The sequence below is a fragment of the Lepisosteus platostomus genome, chromosome 4, assembly GCF_059453375.1.
Source record: "Lepisosteus platostomus isolate fLepPlt1 chromosome 4, fLepPlt1.hap1, whole genome shotgun sequence".
In the NCBI taxonomy this organism is placed as follows: domain Eukaryota; kingdom Metazoa; phylum Chordata; class Actinopteri; order Semionotiformes; family Lepisosteidae; genus Lepisosteus; species Lepisosteus platostomus.
Window position 1 is genome coordinate 44,384,773 of NC_142614.1, and position 26,857 is coordinate 44,411,629.

At 36.2% G+C, this 26,857-nt stretch overlaps 2 protein-coding genes across 2 annotated transcripts in view; both read left to right on the top strand.

The window, feature by feature from the left end:
* The first annotated feature begins 455 nt into the window (after nucleotides 1-455).
* LOC148673215 (endoplasmic reticulum aminopeptidase 2-like) lies at nucleotides 456-15,433 on the top strand. Its single transcript, XM_088629576.1, has 19 exons — nucleotides 456-665; nucleotides 1,589-2,189; nucleotides 3,174-3,312; nucleotides 4,260-4,394; nucleotides 4,621-4,741; nucleotides 5,546-5,700; nucleotides 6,565-6,678; nucleotides 6,992-7,123; nucleotides 7,403-7,534; nucleotides 8,274-8,342; nucleotides 8,976-9,151; nucleotides 9,451-9,530; nucleotides 10,066-10,249; nucleotides 11,070-11,226; nucleotides 11,469-11,653; nucleotides 12,049-12,210; nucleotides 13,174-13,314; nucleotides 14,592-14,673; nucleotides 15,038-15,433. Exons 2-19 carry the CDS (start codon nucleotides 1,702-1,704, stop codon nucleotides 15,182-15,184), a joined length of 2,799 nt encoding a protein of 932 aa, XP_088485702.1. The 5' UTR covers nucleotides 456-665; nucleotides 1,589-1,701; the 3' UTR covers nucleotides 15,185-15,433.
* A 2,860-nt stretch (nucleotides 15,434-18,293) lies between these two features.
* lnpep (leucyl/cystinyl aminopeptidase) overlaps nucleotides 18,294-26,857 on the top strand; it is a 44,955-nt gene continuing 36,391 nt past the window's right edge. Inside the window, exon 1 of the mRNA XM_088629577.1 lies at nucleotides 18,294-18,682. Coding sequence (XP_088485703.1) covers nucleotides 18,658-18,682 — 25 coding nt within the window. The 5' untranslated portion in view covers nucleotides 18,294-18,657. The remainder of the gene's footprint in view (nucleotides 18,683-26,857) is intronic.

Consider the following 26,857-nt stretch of genomic DNA (forward strand, 5'->3'; position numbering starts at 1 on the left):
TTTAGAGGTATGAAGCCTCATTTTAAAATGGCATGTATCTGGAGACGTTATCTCCACAAACCGGTTCCTCTTCCGCCGTCTGCTGTTCACTGACTGCGTGGTTTAAAACATTCAGTATCCTCCTACGGCGCTTTATTAATACCAACACTCAATGGAGCCTTAAGCTTTCATTACCGTAAATAACAGAAGCGGCATACTTGGTCTCTGATGTTATGTATACTGATACACTATTTTCTTTATGAAGTGCATACCCTACCGAGAGGAAAACTTAACCAAAGCTATCACAACAATTAATTCCTACAAAATTATTTTTAAAATATTATTTGCATCTGTAAAAGGAATCCAAAATGGAAAGAGTCTTCAGACGAATTCGATTTTGGTAAGTTTTAGTTTAAAAATGTAGGAGATTACTATGCCTTTAAAGTCTTTTTAACGGCTTCCGTATGCTGTAAAGTGTAAAGGTCATGGTACACAAATTATATAAAATGTTTTCTTGTTGAAACGCGAAAGATACATTTTTGTGGTCTCATTTGGAATGAATCGCTTGCACCTCTGACACTAGAAATGCACTGCGAGCGTTACAGTGACAAGGCTGAAAGAAGTGAAAGTAAGATTACTGTAGATCTTAGAGTCATCGTCGAGCGAGGAAATCAAGGCATGAAAAGGTACTGCACAGGAGAATATTTCATTTACATTTTGATTGTTACCCCGTATTATATTTTTTTAAGTCAAAGAAAACACTGAAAAACATTACAGGATATACCGACGATACAAGTTTTGCAGGTGCTATTTTAGTAAATTCAAACTCGCACCGTACAGTTAAAAGACTTCCGGATTATCTGTTGAAATACTGACGTTCCAGCATGAAGTATTTGTCATGTTTTATATGATATATTCATTATATTAGATATAGAATTGCATTTTTGTTAGATCATTTGTCATGTAATAAAGCACATTTGTATACGAAACGTTTACTTCTATATACAGTATGTGTACCAACACAATGGTGTTCGGTAGTTTTGTTCTGTGATAGTATTGTAAAAATTCTTTTAGGTTTTTTGACTATTATATGTCTGTTGTAAGGCAAATAATACGCAAAATAGTATTTAGGACTTAGCAACATCTTTTTTATGCACAGTTGCCTTTAACAGCCCGAGCAATTGTGTGTGGGGTTAAGAATTGTATACAGTATTCCAGCGGAACCCTAAGTTCCTAAGTAAATCTTTTTTGTAAGTTTAAATAGCTGAGTAACTGTAAGTAGGGCAACTTAGACCAAAAATAAGTATCACATTTAGTACCTTGCAAGAGTAGGTTTAGGGACCTATTAATTCAAAAGTCCACATGTCCTCACTCAGACCTACAGTATTTAAAGGTCAAGTTCATAGTCAAAGCTCAGAGTGCTTTGGCCTCTGTATTCCAGGCTGTTGCAGTATAATCAGAAGGAAAGAATGCTACATATGATTTATAATGCATCTAGCCTGGGAAATTCAAAATGATGTGAATTTGGTACTATAAATTAAACACAGTTGCTAAATGCAAATTATTTATTTCACATATTGATAGATACTTCTTTGTCTTTTTTTTGCAGAAACAACATTGGATATGTACATACTTTTAAAGTTTCCATTTTTATGAACCATAGAAGTTTCTGAAAAAAATGACATTTTAATTTCAGAGGAAAGTTTTTGAACACTAACAGCAATGGAAATGATGATATTGAAACTAGCAGCGTGGTTTCAGCTGATGTTGGTTTGTAAAGGTAGTTCGAATGAAACTATGGCTACCAATGGTCAGCTGTTTCCCTGGAACAAAATGAGACTCCCTAGGAGCATAGTGCCAAACCACTATGACCTTCTGATTCATCCCAATCTGACCACTTTGAACTTTACTGGATCTGTGACAATTGAAGTTGATGTCAAACATAGCACCAGTTTTGTCATCCTGCACAGTAAAGATCTTGGAATAACAAAAACAACCATCATACCTGAGGAGGACTGGGGGTCTGGTGGTCTGGGCCAGACTGTAAGAATACTGGAATATCCGCCACATGAGCAGATTGCTTTGCTGGCCCCCGAGCCTCTGAATGAGCAAAGGAAATATCGACTGTACATTGAATTCCAAGCCAATCTTGCAGACGGATATGATGGCCTCTATAAAAGTACCTACCAGACCAAAGACGGTGAAAAAAGGTAAATTGTTTGTCTACTGTATCAGGGCTGGCCTACCCTGGTCCAGAGGAGCCACAGTCCAGCAGATTTAACAGACTACCCTTAAAATAGTCAAATTTCACAATTGAAATTGCTAGTTTTATTTGATATGCTAACTTTAAGGTAGTTTAAATAAATGAAGGGCTGTAAAGCTTGAGAGCTACTTACATCTGCTTAAGTGTTCAAACCAAAAATGTTTCAAGCCCTTAGATGATCTGTAAGTGACCCATAAAAAAACTGCAGGAGTGGGGATCTCTAGGACCAAGGCTGGTCTTCCCTGCTCTATACACATTTCATTAGAAAACATCTAAAAATATATATACTGTATAAAGTATATAGTAAGCATCATCATATATATTTTGACTGCATTTTGGATAAAGAGTAGCATAAATTCTTGAGGAGAAGGTCTTCAGAACAGTTATGGGCTACTATTTTATCTTGGATATTTACTTTGCTTTCCTTTTAAAGAATAATGTTATTGTTTAAATGTGATTAAAATGCTAAAAAGAGTGTAGTAAAACTACAGAAAAAGACCAACTCTAGAAAAAATCAAGCATATTAAAATCCAAAATGCTAAACATGTTTTAGCTAAGACAAGACAAGAAATTTGGATCGACATACCCGCCATTTCAAAATTGATAGGAAACATTATGTTTGATATGCAAAAATTACATTTAATACAGGAGTTTTCAGGTTATGAATACCACTTCTTGATAAGAAATAAGTGTTAAGTAATGAATACGAAGATTCATAATCAGCATTAAAAAGCTCATAAAAAAAATAAAATGAATGCTGTGCTTGATTCGTGATAAATATTCTAGAGGATTCTAATATTTTTGCAGTCACACTAAACAAATTTTCATTGGTGCTTGAAATGTTAGCCTGAATAATACAGTATAGGCTGGATTGCTTGGCAAGCCTCTTATTAACATGCTGTGATAATTTCCTTGTTTTATTTATTCCCAGGATACTGGCGGCCACAGATTTCGAGCCTACTGCAGCACGGATGGCTTTTCCCTGCTTTGATGAACCCTTTTTCAAAGCCACATTCTCCATCAAAATAAGAAGAGAAAAGCAACACATCGCCCTGTCCAACATGCCCAAGGTAAGAGCTGTTGGCTTGAAGGAGTAGTTTTCATAACATGAAATCTCCTGGCTTTACATTTATTTGCTGTTTTCTGTTTGTTTCATTGGCTTTACATTTTAAGCAAAAGAGTAAGTTTTTGAAGAATTTGAGGAGAAGGCAATAAGATGAAATATTAGAATATTTCATTTCTAATGCAGTGAGTTACACAAATGCCACACTATACCACATCCTCACATCTAAGCAGCCATGAATTTCAACATGGGCCCATGAAGATGGGCCTCAAATAGAATAAATGTAGTCCAGCAGGAGAACTATTACTGCCTTTTAGAACCTACGTAAAGTTGGGCCTGGTCAGCTTTGAACTGGAAGACGTCTAATGAACCCAAGGCTGCTGTATTAAGAGGTGTAGGTTACCCAGTTAGTGTGGTTCCTCTGGTCCACAATTTCTAAATTAGTACCACTGGCAACTAAATACATTGTAACTATAGGAAGTGTCAGCTTTTGGATGAGACTTTAAGACCCCTTTACTGACCGCTTTGTCCCTGTTTGTAAAAGAAGGATGTTAAGTAATTTCTCACTTATCCACCTGATCTGTGTAGTGAGGATACTGGTGCATAATGACTGAAACATTGACAGAAAATGGGATAACCTAAAAAGTGTTAGCTATTCAGCATTCTTCAGGCCTGAGGGTGAAAGAGGAAAGTAGCAGGGATATATCCATCCATCCATTTTCTAACCACTTCATTCATTTCAGTGTTGCGAGGGAGCCAGGACCTAGCCTGGCAAGTAATAGTAATGGCATGCAAAGTGTAACCCAGATCCCTTTGAGACAGCACTACTAACCACTGTGCCACTGTGCTGCCCCCATAAATGAAACTATTTTTAAAAATTAAATAGAAAAATTAAATGAATTTACTGTTTTTTTCAGCACTCACTATTGTTGTTGTTGTTGTTGGTGTCCTCAGGTGCGGACTGTGGAGCTTGCAGGTGGTTTGCTCGAAGACCACTTTGACAAGAGTGTCAGAATGAGCACTTATCTGGTAGCCTATGTAGTTTGTGACTTCATGTCAGTCAGTGCCACCACATCATCAGGGATAAAGGTATGTACAGTATATCCATATTATTGAAAGCAATACAATTATTGTAGCTTGTAGTTACAACAATAATAATATTCCTCTCTGCCATTTTTATACTTTTTTTCTTGCATTTAGTACAGTTTGTCCTTTCCGTGGTTTCCCAGAGTCCTGCCTAAATATTTGTCTGTTCTTCTGTTTAAATGGACAGTAAAGTGGAAAGCCTTCTGATTTTAGTTTTGAATATTAACAGGTTTCAGTATATGCTGTTCCTGAGAAGTGGAATCAAACCCACTATGCCCTTGAAGCAGCAGTAAAATTGCTGGAGTTCTATGAACATTATTTTAACATCAGTTATCCTTTGCCTAAGCAAGGTAAGGACATAAAATGAAAATGAAAGAGACACTATGAATGATCTCAATTAAATACATAGGAGAATGGAACAAGTAAAGGTTTATTCCATGCTGAAAAGAGAAGAAAAAAAAATACGTTTCTTCCCACTTGAAGAAGGCTCCACAGCCAAAACGTTGTGTTTCTTTTCTTATTTTTTCAGCATGGAATAAACCTTTATTTTTGAACTTTTGAACTGTACATAGGAGAGTTTTTAATTCCTTATATTCCATGACTTGAAGAAGAGGTGATATTTGGTAACAGCATGCTTCTTGGACTGTTGTTATGAAATAACATGTTTCAGTTAAAAAGTGTTTTACATTTAGAAAATCATGAAAAAAATGTAAGAAAATAGCTTTTCATTGCATAAAACATCCTGCCATATTTCAGGATTGGAGGTGTAATGTATGAATGTACAGTAGAGGTTCTTTAGACTTGGTGATACTTAATTTATAATATTTTTACTATTTTAATAAATCTGGGTCCTCTACCAGATTGACCAATCAGAAAACAGCATTCTATCCTGCTGTTGTCTAACGAGACCATGATATTAACTTTCGGTATTTTATAAAACATCATTGAAGTGTTGCTAAAATTCTCTTTGTTTCAGGTTAAAGAGAACTCTATTAACTTGTGCCAGGGCAGGATTTTCTTGGATAAAACTAATACAGTATTGAGAATATCTTTCTGTAATAGCCAACACAAAATGAAAAGTATTTTTTGGTATGAGGAGTTTATTTTTTGTTTTTAAACTTGATGATATATGAGTGTGTTTTTGTCTTTCCCAGACCTAATTGCTATACCAGATTTCCAGTCAGGGGCTATGGAAAACTGGGGCCTAATAACGTACAGAGAGACTGCGCTCCTCTATGATCCACAGACATCATCTGCTTTAGATAAATTGTGGATAACGAAAGTCATAGGTCATGAATTGGCACATCAGGTAGTGTACGAAATCATTACTTAATGACTTTAATGTGGTTTAGTACCTTAACTGCAGGTTCTTTATAAACAATCACTTTACTACTGAGTTAGAACAGAGCTCCTCCTGGCTTTACCAGAAAAGACGCTTTTCCCTTCTAAGTAGAGGTCATACTGTAAGTAATGGGATTTGTAGTTAGTATCAGATCTTCCTCCTACTACCTTCTATTCCATTCTTATTTTCTGGTATAAACATTTTTTTTTATAAACCAAGTCAACAAACCTGTAGAATTACAGTAGTACTATACCTGGTATTCAGACCTGGGGCCATATTCACAAAGCTCTAAATGTGCACTTAATTCACTTATTGAACAAACTCTAATGGGAGTTACATAATAAACTAGGGTTGAACTTTAAGACAGCCCTAGATGAGTATGAACATGGATTTTCTACAGTTGAGGTATAAATGTTAGTTTATACTGTATATTTAAAGTATGTCAATGATAATTGGTAAGAGTTTTTATTAGTAATAGCAAAATTAGAGTAGGAATATTTTATAATAAATCCCATGGCTATTTGTAAATAAATAGTGCTAAATAGTGATCATGTGTTGGTTACAATTGATGAATCATTTTTGTTCTCACAGATGACTTTATGAAGGTAAAGGTCAAAATTATAAGATAAACATTAAAGTACTGTACCCTTATGTTGTTTTTATATATTAAAAGCAATAGTTTACACGGAAAGCACATGGATGTCACACACCCAAAAGCACTTGGGTGTTATAGTTATTCAAGAAAGTGTCACAAATACTGCCCATTTTACCTGACAAAATCAAGCTGATTCTGAAATAATTTGCTATTATCTCCTGGTGTTTATTGTTCAGTGGTTTGGTAATCTGGTGACAATGGAATGGTGGAATGACATCTGGCTGAATGAAGGATTTGCCAGATACATGGAGAGAGTTTCTGTGAACAACACCTACCCAGAGATTCAGATTGTAAGTACCTGCACAGGTTATTCCCCTCAATACGTACAGTAACTATTGCTATTCAGCTGGAGTGTGCACCATGACACCACAATCTAACAGGTCTGCAGTATCGAGAAAACAGTTCCTTCACAAATGTGTCAATCATTTTAGATTAGTTTGGATTTTATTCTAGTATTATAATTTGTGTATTTTTACGTATATTTTTGCATATAATCAAACTAGTAGTGCATCACTGTTTCTTTTGTTCATAGCAGGTGCCTTATGAAACATTTTAGCAACTTTTAGATATAAAAAAATAATGAAATTCTTACCTATTTTCCAGGAGGACTACTTTCTGAATGTGTGTTTTGGAGCCATGTCAAGAGATTCTCTAAATTCTTCTCATCCGATCTCCAACCCAGCAGAAACGCCTGTGCAGATTATGGAAATGTTCAACACTGTCTCCTATGATAAGGTCGGCTTTCTTACACATTCATATTTAATCTGCTTTTCATGACAGTTGGTCTGGTAGTTTGGACGCACTATTCCAAAGACCTTCATGTCTGTTTGTACATACTGTAATAAGCAAGTAACCAATTGACTGCTGGAGGTTTCATGCACATCATGGGAATACCATCTTGGTTGTCAAGATGAGTTAAACTGTTGGGACATTTTCAACTTTAAGAAAAAAGTAATACATTTAAGCAGCAGATGAACATCATAAAAAAAACCATAAATGTTTTTTTTTCCTTAGGGTGCATGTATTCTGAATATGTTGAAAGATTTCCTAACGGAAGAAGTCTTCCATAGTGGGATTATCCGCTACTTACACAGGTATAGCTACAAGAATGCAAAGAGTGATGACTTTTGGAACACCATGGCGAATGTAAGACCCCATGAATCATTTGTTGTGTGCTTCCTTCATGCTAATGTTCGTCTTTTTTTCAGCATTTTAACATCAGGTATCCCACATTTCAAGGCTAACAAAGAGGATGTAAATATAGTTAAAAGCAGTTAACTTTTTAAAGAATCAGTTAGTTAACATTTTTAACCACTTTATCCAATACAGTATCACAGGGGAGCCAGAGCCTATCCTGGTGAGCAATGGCCACAAGTCAGGATACATCTTGTTCGGGACAACAGTCCATCACAGGGCACACACCAATACAGACACCCACACACCCACATTAGGGCCAGTTTTCCCAGAAACAAACTAACCTACCAGCATGTCTTTGGACTGTGGGAAGAAAGCGGAGCAGTTAGCGAAAACCAGTGATAACACGAGTAGAACATACTGTACAAACTCTGCACAGATATGGTCCCAGTTCCAAAATCAAACCCAGGGCCGCAGCACTGTGAGACAACAATGTTAACTATTATGCAGCCATTCTACTTGAGACTATTTATGTTCATTTAAAAGTACCTTAGTACCTTATTAAGTCAAAAGGTCACTGTCAGTGAAAGAGTAATTTCTATTGGTAATTTGTCCACATTTGTTTTCAGTTGTATATTTAGTTAGAAAGATTGTTTATCTTTGGAGTTCTGTCTTTGATGGTTTCTGTCTTTTGGGGATTAAGAGATAATTTACTTATTGTGTATATTTCCTGGTTGTTTGCTCTCCACAGACGTGCGCTGAAAGGGATTTTTCTTCAGGGGGATTCTGTTACACCTCCTCAGAAGCAGAAAGGAAGGCTGTAAGTAACTTGGAGGCACTGTGAGTCAGTTTGGACTCTTTAGACAGTGAGACAGAGAAAACAACTCTACAAATAGAGAATTGGGTTTTTTAACATCAGGTAAAAGATAACTACCGGAGACAATATAGTTACTAATTTAATACTTTTTATGCCAAAAGGCATACTGTATATAGTCTACAAATATCACAGTCTGGAGCTAATATAAAGAGGACCTGAATGATTTTGGAAAATTGAGAATCTCCAAGTAATGTACTTTAAAATAAATGTACTGTGTTATACTGAATTTTCTGAAAGACGTGTCCAGTAGATACAGGACATATACAAATGCCGATTGGTGTGATTGAAGTTTTGAGTTTATTAGCAAGAGCTTTGTGTTGTGCGACTTGAATGTACTGAATAAAAAATAATTAATTTATTGGATTTGCACAATAATTAATCTGGAAGTTTGGAACATCACTCTGGTAGCACATCTTCATTTTAAATGACAGTGAAAATATCAATAACACATTGACGGTTGTGCTCAAAGAAGTTAAATTACAAATACTTGTTACCTTTAAAATATATTTTTAAGTCTCTTGACTTTGTTGTTACAGGTACGTGCTGTATGTTTAACCCTGTTTCCTGAAATTTCAGCACCGGTATGCATGCCAGCACCTGGATCTGAAAGAAATGATGAACACTTGGACCCTGCAAATGGGAATCCCTTTGATTACTGTAGAAAAAAGGGGACGGCAAGTCAGAGTTCATCAGGAGCGATTCCTCAAAGGAGTGCTGCAGGAAGACCCTGAATATGTGGCACTACAGTCAGGGTATACTTTATTTAAATGGGACCAATGTGTTGTCTATTTTTATAACCAACTTTTTTTAACCAACTTACCTCTTACATTTGCTCACAAAAAGCCTTCCTCAGGAGCAAAGGTCTGCAAATGTACTTCACCATATGTTAAAAAATTAAACTTAGGAGGAATGCATTCTCAACCCCGAAACACTTAATAAGTGATTAACAATTTTTAAATAAGTAATGCAGTTTCAATTTCATTGTACTGTACCTTTTCATTGCCATGACTCTGCTTTAAAGGAAAAACATCATGACCTCTATTTCCCACAGATACTTGTGGCATGTTCCTCTAACCTACTCTACAAATAGCTCCAGCAGTGTTCGGCGGCATTTGTTGAAAACAAAATCAGGTACTGTAGTCTTAATCCAGAAATTTATGTTTTTAGGAGATGAGAGGGACATTTTGCTATGATACTGCATCATTAAATATTATTATATAATATTATATTAAATATATTTGCACATATATTTGCACAAAAGTCACTGGCAGACATGTAATTTTAATGCAGGTCCTGGAGAACCTTGATTTGGTTAGTCTAATTTACTTCAAATCAACTGTTTTTTAAGGATTAAGAACAATAGTAAATTAATGATCAGATTAGCAAGCATTTCTATCCCTCCCATTTCTATCTAAACTATAGACATACTGTACTACAATATACAGTATCTGTACTATCCCATAGGATAGTTGATCCTGTAGTTTAGTTCTAATAATTGTTTCCATGTCCCCGCTACTGCATTAGCCCTGATATCCCGGCCAGTACTTTTTGATACAATCCTAACTGATACTGCTTTATCAAGTTTTGTGAAGTTTACGGCGGCAGCATTGCATATTAAGCAGACGTTTCTAAAAGTATTGCCTTTTTTAACTCTTTTGTAACATAGACACTATTCAGCTAGAAGGAGAGGTGAACTGGATAAAGTTCAATGTGGACATGAATGGATATTATATTGTGCATTATGGAGAAGAGGGATGGGACTCGCTGATTGAATTACTAAATCAGAACCACACAGCAATAACCAATAAGGACAGAACAAACCTTATCCATAACGCAATACAGCTGGTCAGGTAAATATGTTCATGGAGAAAGCTACAGGTCTGTAAATTCGTTAAATATATTTGCTACAGTGTAATTTATAATGATAGTTATAATAATCACTGCAGTGCCGGTATGCAATTATAAAACTGGGGACTCAGTGGGGAAACAGTGTTATGGCGGTTGGTGTTGCTGTCTTACAAATCCGAGGTTCTGGTATGGATCTGAGTTTGGGCATCTGTATAGAACAGGTATATTCCCTCATTTAGCATGTGATTCTGCCAGGTGTTCTGGTTTCCTGTCACCTCTATTTTAGTTAAAGCCTAATAAATGCTACAAATCAGTCACAAACTGCTGGTGCACAATTCACTATTGCTTTGTGCTGATATTTAGTTAAAACGTAAATCAGCAGATTTTGAAAACAGCCTTTGGATTAAAGCTCAACTGCAAAAATACACTTTACCCTTTAGAATTGATTTTGTAGGTCCATTTCAACTTTTAGGCCATAAATTCAAGTTGCTAGAGTTACTGAGAAAAGGAGTAAGAGTGCTCTTAGGAGTACTTTAGAGTGGAGATAAACGTTTTGTAAGTTTATTTTAAATCTACTGTACAGTAGTAGGATCCTGGGCTTCCTCCTTCATTACCTGCTCATTAGCTTAATTAAGAGGTTATGATTATGTGTCTTTGTGTCTTTTCCTACCCATTGTTGTAGGAATATGTAAAAAGTGCACCACTTACGATAATTATTTTTGTACCAAGCTGGTGATATGTGTAAAGAGAGATTTTATCATGTTCCTGCTACCAAGTTCATTGTAATTTGAGCATTTTTTTGTAATGTCATTCTGCTTTCAGCACAGGGAGACTTTCACTGGACAGAGCCCTTAACTTGACACGTTACCTGAAGAAGGAGGTTGACAGTATCCCATTAATGCAGGGTGTACTGTACCTGAATGTCTTGCACTACATGATGGATAGGAGAAACATTTCAGATACCGCGAAAAGTTTGAAGGTTGTCTTTATGTCTTGTTTAGCACTGTTTTTTTTCTTTGTTCCCTTTTATTAGAAAGTATTGTCATAAAGTCCTCTATAAACTTTCATAGTTTGTCATACAACAGCAATTATAAGAAAAACTGCATTTATATTTTTATAAGAACAGTGCATATGGACAGTGGGAAGACCAGTTTAAAAACTCTCTTAGTCCTTAAGATCAGCTTTTATCCTGAATTCATTTCCAGTTAATTTCTTTTGCAGCGTTATATCTTAGAATACTTCAAAGAAGTGATTGACAAGCAGATGTGGAATGACGAAGGCTCAGTGTCAGACAAGAGGCTTCGCACTGAACTTTTAGAACTTGCCTGTGAACTTGGTTATCCTCCCTGTGTCCAAAAGGCAACCCAGCTATTCAAAGAATGGGCAAAATCTAATGGCACCAAGAGGTCAGTAACTATCTCCTTCATGTACTTGTTAATCACAAAAAAACTCCTAAATTATGTTATCTGTGCTGATAGATTCTGACTATGAAAAGTTCAATTAAAGCACTGTGCACATGTATTACATCTCTCTTGCTTTTATAGTTTTAGTTGTTGTGTACAATTACTTAAGGTAGTAAATCTTTTGTTTTCAAAACTTTTGTCAAAGCTGAATACTGTAATGGCCTGTCTGAACATGACTAAAATTGATAAAGATAGCTGTGTGAAATATGCCCATAGTAGCTGGACCCTTTCTTTTTCAAATAAAAAATATCAGTAGTATGGATTGTTGTTTGCCATTTTGTTTAATTGTGCTAAATTGTGCTAAAAGTTTGACTAACACTCTTCCAATATTCTCCCAGCTTGCCAACGGATGTGCTGAGGCCAGTGTATGCTGTTGGATCCCAAAATACAGAAGACTGGAACTTTCTTCTGGAAACATACAAGCATTCTCTGTCCTCTACTGACAAAAATAAGATTTTATATGCACTGACACGTAGCAAAGATACTGAAAAACTGAACAAGTAAGTGACATAGGCTTAATATTTTTTTAAATAACTTTTTTTATTCTGTTAACAAAGTTGTTTAGTTTTACATTCTGTACATGCATCTTTAAATCAAAAATCACTCTTTTGTAATCAAACCATGACTTTCCTTCATGTTGAATAGGTTTTCAGGAACACAATTAATGAAAAGCTGTAAAGAAAAACTTTGACCATTTTGGGAGTAACCTCAATGAACCCAATAAAGAACAGCAGTACACCCACATTTATGCTGGGTTTTCAGGACAAATGTTTCCACTCTCAAAAATGAATTGGAGACAATTTGAAAACTCTAGTCCTGGAGACCCACATGGCTTTCTGTTGTATGTCTTAGCCAGGTGATCAATAGCTAATTAAAACAGCTATTGCTTTAATCAGATATGATTTTTGGGGACGTTTCAGGATTAGGGTTTTGAATTGCTGCTCCTGGTGTTTGTCTGCCCTCTAGTGGGTTACTGGGTGAGGTTTTCATCTGCTTGATTTTTTTACCTTACATAAAAGCAAATCAATGTTTTGTTTGAAGAACTGGAGCTGCACTTGATTTACATTAGTGCTAAAAGTCTGCAAGGCTGAAGTACACTGAAGTCCTAAATACAAGAAAATGCAGAGTGCAGGATGTTGTTATCTTCATGTATATACAGTACTATAGACAACATATAATAGGTTATTTCATGCTGAAAAAAAGAAGCAAGAGAACACAACGTTTCGACCGTGGAGCCTTCTGACCAGCCCAGTCCTCTTCCTCTATTCTCCCTGCTCCCTAGTCCCTGAGTAAATGTATGGAAAACTATTAAGAACTTCTTCAATTCCATGTAAAAGAAACGTGGAAATGTTATTTTAATAAGTATCCACCGATAGTTTATATGCTTTTGTTAAATATTTTCTAAGACTTATAACTGTCTTTTTTTGACTTTAACTGTGTGTATATTTTCTGTTCTGCTGTAGACTAATTCAGCTCAGCATTGAAGGAGAGGTGATAAAAACACAGAATCTTCCTGCTGTCATTTCCACCATTAGCAGGAATCCAGCTGGTCAGGCTCTGACCTGGGCTTTTGTCAGACAAAACTGGGGAAAACTGCTTGAAAAGTAGGTGATTCAGTGCTGCATAAAGTAGACTTTGACTAGGAATATGTACTTGCATGTGTGAATGAGATATACAGTCTTTCACAAAACAAGAAACGCTATAAATAAACATCTTCCCAGAGCACAAGACTTGCATTTTCCTGTAAAATGATCTCTGAATATCTGTCACAACAGAGAAGCATTTACTTACAGGGCATATTTGTGACAAATTATCTGCATGTGATGCCTGAAAGTTTAACAGCAAAACCTTTCATGCTGGTTTTAAACTCCACATCATGTTGAAATGTTTCTCAAATTACTGGGTGTGACTGCTTTTACACTGTGGGTTTTACTTTCAAATAGTATTTTAAGGTTAGAAGTAACTATTCAATCTATAGCATCATTTTACACACAGCTGCCATTAGTATATATCAGATATTTTGGTGTTTAATAGGAAATATAATTGTTTTTTTCAAAAAGAATTCTACAGGCTCATTCTGTATGTGCACTATCCTTGACTTCATAGCAGTAATTAAACACAGCCATAGATTTCAATTGGTGATATCCTAGGTACTATTTCTGTCCCCTTTGCCCTTTTGAATAAAGGTTTCAACATTATTCAGAAAAAAAAGGTTTTCTTACGGCACCAAAAACTTCAAGTCAACTTGTGAAAATGAACTGAGAAACCACATTTCAAGATATGCTAAATGTCTTTGACATTTGTTTCATCTTCTAAAATTAGGAATAGCCTTTGATTCCTGTACTAACCAAAATTGTAAAAAAAAGTTTTTTCAGATTTTTATCATCACTGTAAGTTCATCGTAGGATGCTGTTGAATCACAATTTATTTCACTTCAGTTCATTTTTTGTTTGATATAACACTTTTTAAAATTGGTAATCGATATGGCCATATCAGACATCCATGTTCTTTCCTGGCAAACCACAGGCAAAAGGCAGGATACACCCTGTGTGAAACGCCAGTCCATCACAGGGTACACAGACAGAAACAGACATGCATGTACTCACACCAGGGCCACTGCACCAGCTTGCCACCCATGACCATATCAGTGCAATCCAAGTACCCACAGAGGAAAGATGAAAAACCCCAAAGGAGGAAACTAAATTTCTGAAGAACCAAGGCCTGATGGGCCAGTCTGATGGGCCAGTGTACAGTCTGGGTCTTTTAGTGGGAGCAGATAATTTTCCTGTTTATGTTTAAGGGTTATGAAGACTCTGTAGTGAACTGCAGCACCAGTGCAAATTTAATTTGGCATTTGTGTGTGTTGTATTTTTTCCCCCAGGTTTCATTTGGGATCATCAGCTATTAGAGGCATCCTAGTTGGAACCACCTCTCATTTTTCTTCCAATCAAGAGCTGGAAGAGGTTAGCATTTGCTTATTTTTTTGTTTCACATTTTACTTGGATATGTGTTTTACACAGGTGTCACTTCATTTTAGGACTAATGTAGTGGAACCTAATTATGCTTTTTCCTTAATCTGGATTCGAGATGCTCTCATGTGACAGAGCTTTTGTATTTTGCAACCCAGAGAGTAAACAATTACAGTCATCATTTAGTCTGGAAAATAAGGTTTTACACTGTTTGGATGAGATGTACAGTACATACAGTATATATGGAATGAAAACCAGAAGGCTATCATTAGGATGAGCAATATCAGTTAGGCAGAATACTAGAATGATTAAGTTAAGATTTCCAGATTCTAATGTACGTTTTTGTTTTTGTTTTCAGGTCAGAACTTTCTTTGCTTCATTAAAAGAACAAGGGTATGAATTAAAGGTTACTGAAGTTATTTTAGAATTGATACAAAAGAACATTAGGTGGCTAGAGAGGAATCTACATGTGCTAAACAAGTGGCTAAAGGACAATATTCCTTGAGAGAAGGCAGCCTACGCATGCTGACGCAGCTACCCACCTGAACTACTAATTCCTTGAGAGAAGCTCCACAGTATCCAATTGCAATTTAAATATTGCTGATATTTGAAAATGCAAATCCTTTTTATTTTTTGTATGAAAACATGTACAGTCACAGACAATTGTACTTTTACACCCTTAATTTGAAACTGTTATTCTGTAATTTGTTTAGTTTAATATTTTAATAAATAATACAAATGAATTAACAAACAATATATTTTTTTGATCTCTAATTTATCCTAGAGAGTGATATTAAAATTCCAGATGAATTAGCTGTGGATGTAAATACTTGAGATTATATATCTTGACAGGTAGTACATAGAATAATTACCTGTATGTCTACATCAACATTGTTACTCATGCCGTTCTGAAATTATGTCTTTTTGAAATGTTCTGAAAGTGTATAACTAGGTGTGAATGTTTTTGCCTTTTCATAGTACAAAATACCTTCATATACAAAGACCTAAAATGTCAAAGATCATAGAATCATAATTGCAAAGTCATTATTAATGTCTTCTGCTAGAATAGATTTAATGTTCTAAGACAGTTATGCTTTTTATCATTCTTAAATTCTAATTTTGATGCTTTCGATAAAATAAATACTCGTATGTCCTGGGAACATTCAAAATGGCTGGCAGCATTAGGTAAATTATTTTATGGACTCCAGTATTTAATAAGAGAATATAATCATGTGTACTAATACGGTATCTTATACTTTAGTATTTAGATATAGCTTACATTTCTATAGTCATTTTATTTTCAATGTTGACAAAATATTTACGTATGGGAGGAACCCACTTCATTCAACACAGAAGTGGAACACCCACTTAAGTGATACTCTGCAACTATTATGTGCCAGCAGCCCCACTGTACTGCAGGTCAGGTGGAAAAATGAAAAAATGAATTAAGGGGCATATTCATATTGACCAATCCAAAGTGACATTTACCCAAAACAACAGGATGAACACTCCTAACCTTAGAAACAGTGTCATGAGATCTGACCAATGACATCAGTTTAACATCTCATTTGAAGGACAACACCTCCAACAGCACAGTCTCCCTGGTCAGTTTGCTGTAGCATGGGTTTGGGAATTATGGTCTGAGGGAAGAGTATCACCTACTAGTCCACCAATACTATTCTACTATTCACAGTAGTGTCCTGATTTCCCTAGGTTACTCTGTGAATGATTTTGAAAACTTAAAAATATTAACTGTTATTGTGATGGTGCAAGCTTAGGCCTGTTTGAAGCCTCCCCTCCTACTTCAAAGAGGACACACCTGAATGACATTCCACAGGCAAAAAGGGGATCGTTTGATTGGCTCTGTAGGAACATTCCTCAGGATTAGCAATCAGGGTATATCAGCAGTCAGGTGTCTAGGGTAGGATAGTATGGACTGTAGAGAGTTTAATAGCATGGGAGTACCTTTTATTCCTGTGCTCTGAGTTCAGCAAATAAACCTGCAGTCTTGCTATCAGTCAAAATGTGTGAAGGGCTGAGATGGTTTAAGAAGAACTTGCAAGCATTTCTTTAATGTGGTTATTAATGAAAGAGAGATTGAATGGTAGCAAATTCACTTGATAATGTTAGTTCTGGAATTTGTTCTTAAACTCCAGAGTCTCAATGAGGAAGTTTATTAATATTGATTAAAGTAGAGATGGAAAACTGGGTCTGAAATTTTAAGCAAGGTAAATGCAAGGTAAAGGATGTCAGTGAAGATACTGGGACAAATTTCATTCAGTTGAAGCAAGGACTGGATGTAAAATGGGTGAACCCAGTTAAGTCTGCTGGGTGTTCCAGAAAAAGAAAAAGACAAGCTTGTTTTAGTTAATTGGGGGGAAGGGATTTTAAGAGGAATTCACCAGTTCTTGCCCTTCTCATTTTACTGAAGATTAAAGAGGAGTTCTGCAGGAGACGAGCACCTTCAATGGTGTTCCTTTCCTGCTAATGAGTGTGTGCAAGTTTGTGTCTGTCTGCCCTGCAATGGACTGGCGTCTTGTCCAGGGTGTTGTTTTGCAGCCAATGATGACCAACTCCCTGGCAATCCTGTATTGTACAAAGCAGAAGACGGAAGGATGGATTGTAAGAGCTTTGGCCCTCTGAAGTCTGATGTTCTCTACTCTCATCATATTTTATCTCAAGTTTCATCAGCTATTTGTTGATCTAATAATAACAATAACATCACTTTATTAAGCCTTTACAATTTCTTGCATTAAGAATTATCTTTTCACATACCCCAGCTTGCTCTCCATGAGACACACAGACAGGGAGAGAAGCTTGAGGTCAGAGCACAGGGCCTGCCATTGTACAGCACCCCTGGAGCAGTCGGGGTTAAGGAGCCCAACAGAGTAAGATTCCTCTGCCAGCTGCAGGATTTGAACCGGCAACCTTCTAGCCACAGGCACAGATCCTTGGCCACAGAGCCACTGCTCTGCCCATCTACCTCAGCTTCATTTGAAGCCTATTTTTTCTTTTTCCCATTAGTACTGTTAGCATTTCCTACTCTTTCTGGTTATATCCAATAATGGTTAATTAAGTTCAAGTAGGTACTGTAGCTGCGTCAGCATGCATAGGTTGCAAAGGAACATGTAAAGGTTTATTCCATGTTGAACTGAAAAGCAGAGGCGTTTCGGCTGTGGAGCCTTTTCTGGGTGTGGGAGAGAGGGTTAAATGGTTAAATACAAAAGTTACAAAGCTTTAAATAAAATGTGGTTTAGCACTAAATAAAGCACTTGCACTCTGCTTTTTGCAGGCGTTGGTACTAATGCTCATTCACTAAAAGCAGTAACAACAATGTCAAAATGATCACATTCTTTGATGTTGCCATGACCACGTGCATTTTACACTAATAGGTTTAGCACTGTATTTGAAATGGTCGGCTATTCTTTAAAATCGTAAGGCTGAATTGAATTATTCTTATTAAATGAATAGAAAAATATACTGTAACTGTAGAACACGTCACTTCGGTAGTGCTACTGTAAAAGCGACGCTTTGCATGACTGAGCTAAACGACACTCTGCAGAGATTTAAATGCATAGATAGGCGATCGTTAGCTAATGTCTTAACAAAATCACATGGTAATGTAGCTTTCGGAAAGAGGAAGGAAATGTAGCTGAGCTTAAAATGGTCGGCTAAAACCAAGTACGTGAGAAACAGCTAAGGAAATTATTTTCGGGGATTTGTACGAAATTCAAAAAACAAAAATCGCATTAGTCTTTATCGTTCAGTATTTCTGCATTCTTTGATCAAACAATGGACATAAGAGCTGCCAATAGAACGTGGACAGGGATACAGTTGTTCAATTAGATATGTTTTGGCTTTTTAGATAGCCTGAGGATCTTTGTATTTTGTTTTTTAATTATTGTGATAGGTGAATTTATTGCAAAAAAAAAAGTGGATATCAGCCTCAGTTGGGAAGTCCCAGACAACTAGAGCGGAATGGAATCGTTTCAAACTCAGACGGGTGAGTGTTACAATCAGATATCGTTTTTTGTCTTAAGCGAAGGGAGCGAGGATTGTGCACTTTTTACAGCAAGTGGTATTTTGGTGCTGACATCAAGGAGTACACAAAGTTGCAACCACAGGGGCCTAACTGCGCGACATACAGCTAGATCATTGCAAGACAAGGTCATCGATTATTTTTCTAGTGTGCTAAATGTGAAGGAACTTTTTTACGTTTAGTTACTTTGACTGCGCCGGAGCACTTGTGGGACTCCTGCAATTTTATTAATACCTAATTTATAGACGTCACTGGCGCACTAGAAGAACTTATTTGGTCAACAAAGCTGCTCGAAGTTATTTGATTTTTTTTGTAACTATTAAAAATTCTCAAAGGATTTAAAGGTGTTATGGAACACATTTTAAAAACTTACCTTTAGGACAAAAATATTTAAAGTCCTATTTGTTTAGCAGATCGCTTATGTTATTGAGGTCAAAACCGCAGGTGGTAGCTTTGGGTACAGTAGTTGGCAATACCAGCCTTCGTTCGGGTTTTTCAACAGAAGGAAATTTGCTACTTTTGAAAAAAATCCACACCCACATAGCTAATTATTTTAGGATTGTGATTTTACAGGTAATGAAAAATAATTCATCAATGAGAAGTTGGGCTTCGCAAAATGTAGCTTTATTTATGGAGGTCCTCACAAGATTAATTAAATTTCTTAAATTAAATGTGTTCTTTGTACTGTAATTGTACGTCCTGCATTAAGTAATAAATTGATTTATCATAGTCTGTGCCTAGAGTCCTTAGATTGTCAGGGCTAAAAACGAAAAATATACAGTAACTCTTAGACCTGCTTAATTAAAATTATGAACCTTAAATGTGCTGTGTGTTGTTGGCCGTCTTTTTTATTACTCAATCGTTTTTGAATAAAGCCAGTATTTTAATATTTTATGTAGCTCACACATTTATCCGAAGTTGCTCATATTAAATACGATTAAGGAACTTTAGAAACAAGGTTTGGGATTTATACACGTATTATTAAATCCCTTACAGCTCAGGGTCAGGTGTTTTGTACTGTTGTTACAGCAAAGTTCAGTAAATACACTTTTAATAATTGTTTCAGAACAGTGGCCTCTTTTCTGATCTCCCTTATCGTTTTTACTTCACTGCTTTTTAATACCTTTTTACAGATTTTATAAACCCAAGTCATGTGTCAAGCACATGGTCTTTGGTTCTGTTTAAATCACATAGTGATGTCAAATCCTATGGAAAAAGTAGTTTCTAAATTATAGATAGTTCCATAATCTTCTGTATGCTTCTGATACAGAAAGCACCAAAATATCCACAGTCAACTTGAAACCATGACTAATTTACTGCCTTCTAAACGCTAGATTTGTTTTTCTGCTGTAGTATATGAATTCATAACAGAGGCAGTGAAAAAGAACTGGTGTTTATTGCACTAGAGTACCTTCACATCATTCCAAGAAAAAAACAGCTTAGTTGTATACTCATGTGAATCCTTTGTTTAGTGAAAAAGTCCATCCTTGAGTCTAACTGCACACTTACATCAAGTATGCACATTCCATTTAAATGGTGCATTACAAATATCAATTTTAATGCACAACAGAAAATGTTCTGCAGGTTTCAGATGTATAATATAGTGAGCGTCATAAAAACATTTGACTCTATATGTGTATGTTTTTGATGTAGTTGATCATCTTGAGAAGTTAATCATTCTCCATATGTATGGTGGTTGTACAGTGACAGGTCCACATCATCAGAAATGCCAGGTTTGATTGCAAGAAGTGATTGGCAACTATATGAGGCTGCATTGCTGCATACTGGAACCTCACTTCTTTAAGACTCATCCTGACATGAAAACAACCTTGTGTGTAACATTGTGGTATAGTGTAATAGTGTAACATTGATGATCGTTGGAGATGAGACGGTTATCATGTGAATGCACTTATCTCCACACTTGAACTCCATTGATCATTTGTGGGATGAGCTGTGGCAACATGTTATCTAGGGTTTGTGAACTGACACATGCTCATAAGCTCTGCAAGAAGCACAATCTCACAAGATGGCAACTGCATGTTTCACAGATAAGCAGGTTGTATTGCTTGTAGGAATGGCCACACACTATTGGCCAATGACTTTCCTTGTTAAAGGGCAATTGTAATGCTGTTTTTATATTTCAGAATTAGAAAGAATTGGTGAGTGCATTTCAAACCACAATGAAAGTAAATGTACACGCTCACATTGTACATAACCTGTTCCATTTTGCTTGTTCATAGCATTACATTAGTCATTACGGTGACTAGCTACTGGGCAAAGTGGTGGCACTGTGGCTTAGGATCTGCGCTTGTGGCTGGAAGGTTGCCAGTTCAAATCCCACGGCCGGCAGTGGAATCCTACTCCGATGGGCCCCTGAGCAAGGCCCTTAACCAGGGCGCTGTACAATGGCTGACCCCGCACTCTAACCCCAAGCTTCTCTCCCTGTCCATGTGTCTCATGGAAAGCAAGCTGGGGTATGCGAAAAGACGAATTCCTAATGCAAGAAATTGTATATAGCTAATAAAGTGATCTTATCTCTTCTCTTAGCGAACAGGAAGAGCTGCTTCACGTCACAATTCTCACAACTCTCTGCAATAGGGTGACTATTGGTACTTTTGTTCAGTATTTTGTGTTTTGATCGGAATTTGTAAAATTTTGTGATACTGTCAATTAATTTGTTGTTACTGAGACTTAATAACAGCATTTTTATTCAAATCAAAGTTTATTTATTAAACACCCATCCCGTTGATGAGCACTACGCAGTTTACCTGCAACAAGAAGTCGATTTTCACTTTTTTTCTGTTGTGAGAAGTATTTGTGAAAGTATTATTAGCAAATTTGTGCAAATATTAAAATCAGTGGCAGTTAAGTATAATGCAATGAATTAACTTTTAAAGTATTAAAGTATAGAAACTGCCAACAAAAGCCAAATAACTGCTTTGTAACAGGTGCATAGGTGCAAACTGGCTTTTCCTGTACATAGTACAGAAAACTGCATTCTGTTACTAAGTAAGTCTTAAAAGGTGCAACTCAAGATTCTTATTTATTCCTTACAAGAGATTGCTTGGTTTCTTCTAGTTATATATTTTCCCCAAATGAAATGCTTTCTCTTTGAAAATACAGTTTTAAGTAGGGAATAGCCATAGAAAATATTGTAATAGAGAGTATTTTTTGTTCAGTGTTGGTCCTAGTTCAGAGGTGGGCAAATGTTTTTGGCCCAAGGGCCACATACAATTTTGAAACTTTATAGTGGGCCACTTCAGGCTGCTGCTACAGATAGCCTATCGGTTTATTTGAGCTTAACAGTTTTAAAGTGCAAAACAGTTTTAAAGACAGTAAATGTTTGTCTGGAATTTGATTGAAGATCTAGTCTTATTTAAACAAACCTCAGGTTGAGTGCTATGCTGTTTGCACACCTTAGGTCTATAATAAAGCAAACGTTTCTTACTGTGTATGTCTGTGAAAGTAGATCAAGTATTGAGCAAAGTCTGTTCTCCAACAATAAGATAAAGCTCATGTAACACTGAGAGATTTTTTTATTTATTTTTGTGAACAATAAGCATTTAAAAAACTATAATAGAAAACCAGAATAAAACCGCACTCCATTGTTTTTGTTAAATCACTGTTTTATTCATGGTTATATTCATCTCTGTCATTGCAGTCATAGAAAACATTTCTGAATCAAAAAGCCTATGATTGTATTGTAATAAGAGTCCATACAAACCATATAATCTCGTATTTTTCTTAACTTTTGTTTCCGAAGGTGTTGACATATGCTTTTACAATGTCCCAGCGTTTCTTTTGTTTTTCTAGAAAAGGGATTGTGTTGGGGTTAGAGGATAGGCTTTAGGTCAGATAAGAGCTTCGTGTTTTATACAGTACTGACATGAAGTAGGTGCCACATAAACATATTCCTTTTCAATTTAGTAGCACAGCTTATTATAGACCTGAGGCAACCAAATGGGTGTTCTGTTTCCCTGTGCTGTGTTATTCACTGTTCAAAAAAACAATGTGAATTATAAATGTGTTTCTTTTTAAAAAGCCAGAAAGAGCGTAATGCTTTGTTTTTAACTATATACAATTAATACATATGGGTTTTTTGTGTAAAATGAAGTAATTTACTAAACTATTTGCTCCAAATTGCTTAAATTTTACTTATTTGATAATGCAGTTTAAGTTACTATAGATACGATTGTTCAAACTGATTAAAGAGTAGCTGTGAAAAACATGTAAAGTTAGCTAGGCACAGTGTAGACATAAGAGCTGTACAGAGTTGATGATATCAGTTAACGATAAATGCTGAGCAGATGAGATGTGGGTTGTGTTTCTTACCGGAACACCTTGAAACTCTTAGGCAGGTGTTAACATCCGGCAGTTTGCCAAGGTCTGTAGTTACTATACTGCAGAGTGAAAGGTTGTCTTTAATTTAACTGTAGCTTTTAAGCTTGCACGAAAGAATGTTCTAAGTTAACATTAGTTGAAAATGTATGTTCTTAGAGAACCGTAGTTTAATTTTCCAGAAAAATTACATAAGCAGCAATTGGCTGATTTTGTTGTTGTTGACAATGTGAACCCATAGTTCTACTTGTTGTTGCCAGAGTGTTGCCTTTAGAGGTCATACAATGAAGATGATGTGCAATTTTCATCAATTTCATGAAACATTAAAATGAGACTATATTTGAGTTTTCCATTTCCCCACAGTAATTTAAAAAATATTCTGTTGGTGCCTGATGTGCTTCTTGCTCAAAAAGCATTAATGACATGGTGTGATTAATCCTTTGCAAATGCCTGATAATTATCTGGTAAAAACAGTATGATTAAAAACAAAGCATTGTATTTGAAGCATGTGTTCTGTTTATGTATTGATGTATCCTTCACTCCTGAAAAATATTGTAATGCAATTTACAATACATTGTTTTTTATAATATAGCATACAATTACATTAAATACTTACAATATAGATATTTATATTCACAAACTCAGAAAAAACACTAGAAATTTGAACTTCCCTTTTGGAAACAAATGAAGTCATTACTAATGGAGTCCTAAAAGGAAATTAAAGAAATCAATCTTAGTATTGTACCACGTGTTCTGATACATTTATTATATGCAATGCACAACAAGGTGGTTTCTTTCAGTAAAAAGGCAAGGGGACAAATTTACAACGTTTGTTGCAGCTCTTGTATGTTTTGATCTTAGACGAGCACTCGTTCAACTGGTTCTACTTCTCCAAGAAACCCACTCTTCTCTCTCGTGAATCAAGAGCCAGACCGACAGCTGTGCAGCTCTGCTAAGGAAGAGGATAGACTTATGTCATTGACTGCAGTAATGCTGCTGCATCACCACAGTGTATTTTATATCTTGACATAATCTGTAGTGTCGCCAGTTAGCGGAAGAGCTTGCAGTAGGTGGTGAGACAATGTGAAGTATTTTTTGGATCATTGGCATTTGTGTTTAGATGCCAGTCATCAAAATGGATAACACATCTTAAACAAAATCACCACTTTCAATTTTTTGAGTTTATAAGTAGGATTCCTACTTATATACTAAAAGGTTCCTAATCCTTGTCCTGGAGGCCCACTCACCTGCTGGTTTTCATCCCATCCCACCTTAATTAGATAATTTCAGCCTTAATTGATCTCATCTGTGGCTTCATTGCAATATTTGCATTTTGTTTCTAGTCACAGGTTTGGGTTTTATTTCTTTTACAAAAAACAATGGTTAAAGAGCTGGGACAACAGTTAAGGGTTGTGAACAAACAGCTCAAATTAGTCTTATAATTAAGTCAATGAAGGGTTTGTTGTGTAACTGAGGGCTCGGCTGGAACAAAATCCAACAGGTATGTGGGTCATCAGGACCAGGGTAGGGAAACACTGTACGTACTGCCAACTTTTGTAAGTGGCTGCAACTGCTCCATCTCATTTTTAACCTCTCTGTAATCTGCCTGAGTTGAGCATTTTCCAGACCCTGCCTGCCCAAGTGCCCATCTTCATCTCTCTACTTTTCCTCAAACTCATGGTCATCATTTGGTGAAATTGCAGTTTTTGCAATACATCTGCTGTTATCAAATAGTACAGTTAACACTTATTGGTCATATGAATGTTTGTAGCAAATCCACTATAGCATTGCATGAATTGGAATGTATAATGTCTTTATTCCTAAAATTGCAAAGATCAACCCGTGAGAGACAAATTGTCTGCATACTACTCAGTAGTTGAAGTATATGGATTTATCACATTTAAGTGTTGTCCACATAATTCTGTGATTCTAGCTTGAGGAAACTGGTTTTCGTGTTGATTACCTTGTGGAAAATGCCTGTGAAGATGGTGTAAACATGCACTTCACTTCAAAGATTTCGAAAATGCTTTGGAAATGGAGGTGGAAATGTAAGAGTCTTTATATCACTGTCCGCAACTGACTTGTAGTAGCGAACTTTTGGATATGGCACTTAAATTCTGAATGCTTTTTGTTTCATTGTGCATGCTATACATTTGAGTTTTATGTCTTTTAAAACAAGGCTTCGTAAGTGTCCCTTAAACTAAGAATTAAGTATTTGCTGCAGTTTGATTGCCATCTGCTATAAATTGTATTATATTACTTTGTCCATTAAAAGTGTGGAAATTTGTTTACACACCTGACTCTGCCCATTTTACACTATCTGATAGCATTCATATACTGATTGCTCAGGGAGCAAGAGATTTCTTGTATACATTTTTCTTTGACATAGGCATTATAAAACCCCTGCCGAAACGTAGCAGTTGAAAAGGGGAATGGAGAGGGTAGGAGGGGTCATGAATGATAAGGTTAGCTTTCCTTTGATCTTTGTTTTTTATATAGCTGTTTAAGCAATTTCTGTCGTTGATCAATTATTTTGCTAGCAATATTCACAATTGAGTACGGTCCCCCGGAGACTAACAGGACTTTTATTATACAGTGTTCTATTTCTGTTTTACTTTTTATTCTGTGTCTCTGGTGTACTGGGCTGACTGAGCAAGCAGTAATGAAACAGCACCTACTGGGTGGGGGGCAGGAGTGGAGGAACCCTTGGCTAAGTTGATGACCTTTGGAAAGGCGTCTTCCTCCCTGTCTAAAAATAATTGAGTGAAGCTGAAAAGTAACATGACAGCTGATTTCAAACTACTGTGTGTGCTGTAATGGAGGCAACAGTAAAAAGGTCATCGTGTGTGTAATCAACCTGCTTTTGTTATGACAAGCTCAAACTTAATATTATACATAGATTTTGATTTGGCCATTTATAATAGTTATTTTGACCATTTTCACATTTACTCAGGCTTCCTTGAAGACTGTTTTATTACTACTATTATTAATCTAATCTACGCAGACTACAGGCACAAGTATCTTATCTGTCTGTGAAGTTTTGTGACAATTAATAATCTTTACCCTTGTAACTGATCTGCTTGCTTGCTTTTTTTCTTGGTGTGAGAAATACCCCCAGCATACAGGAATTTATGTACAGTAATCTCTCATCATTTTTTAAAAAAAAGTCACTATGTCTTATTGAAAAGCTCACACATGAATGAGGGCAGTTTTGTGGATTGAGCAAAAATCAATCGGAGATTATCGGAGATCAGGATAGAGAGCCACTCTTCTGTTGTGACAAAACTTCCAAATGTCTTCCAAAGTTGGACTTTTTGAGCCACCTAGGCAAAGTTAGATTCCAAGCTCTTTGAATATACAGTAGCTTCAGTTACAGCTTGGTGTTTGATACTGGGAAATCTGCATGTGAGTTTTGAGTGCTTGGGCTTTTTCTCACTCAGTCTTCCGTTTCTCAGTCTGTCCGTTAGCTTGTCACATTCACTTTCACACATTGGAATACATGAATGTTCAGTCTGGTAAACTGTCTTTTCCTTGGCTTCATTTGGCTACTGATCTTACCCTTCTGTGTTGAAGATTCCCCAAAGAGAGAAAGCCATCTGTTCATTTTTTAAGCTCTTGGCTTGCCAAATTGACATCTTTATCTTGGTGACCATGGCTCATGGAAGGTCCAGCTACAAACCTGATATCACACACATTAGCCATAAGAATGTTTGCACTGTCTGTCTGCAAAAGGCTTTTTATGACAAGATCTACAAATACTACCTGGGAACTGGAAGAGCTGATAGGGAAATTTATAACCAA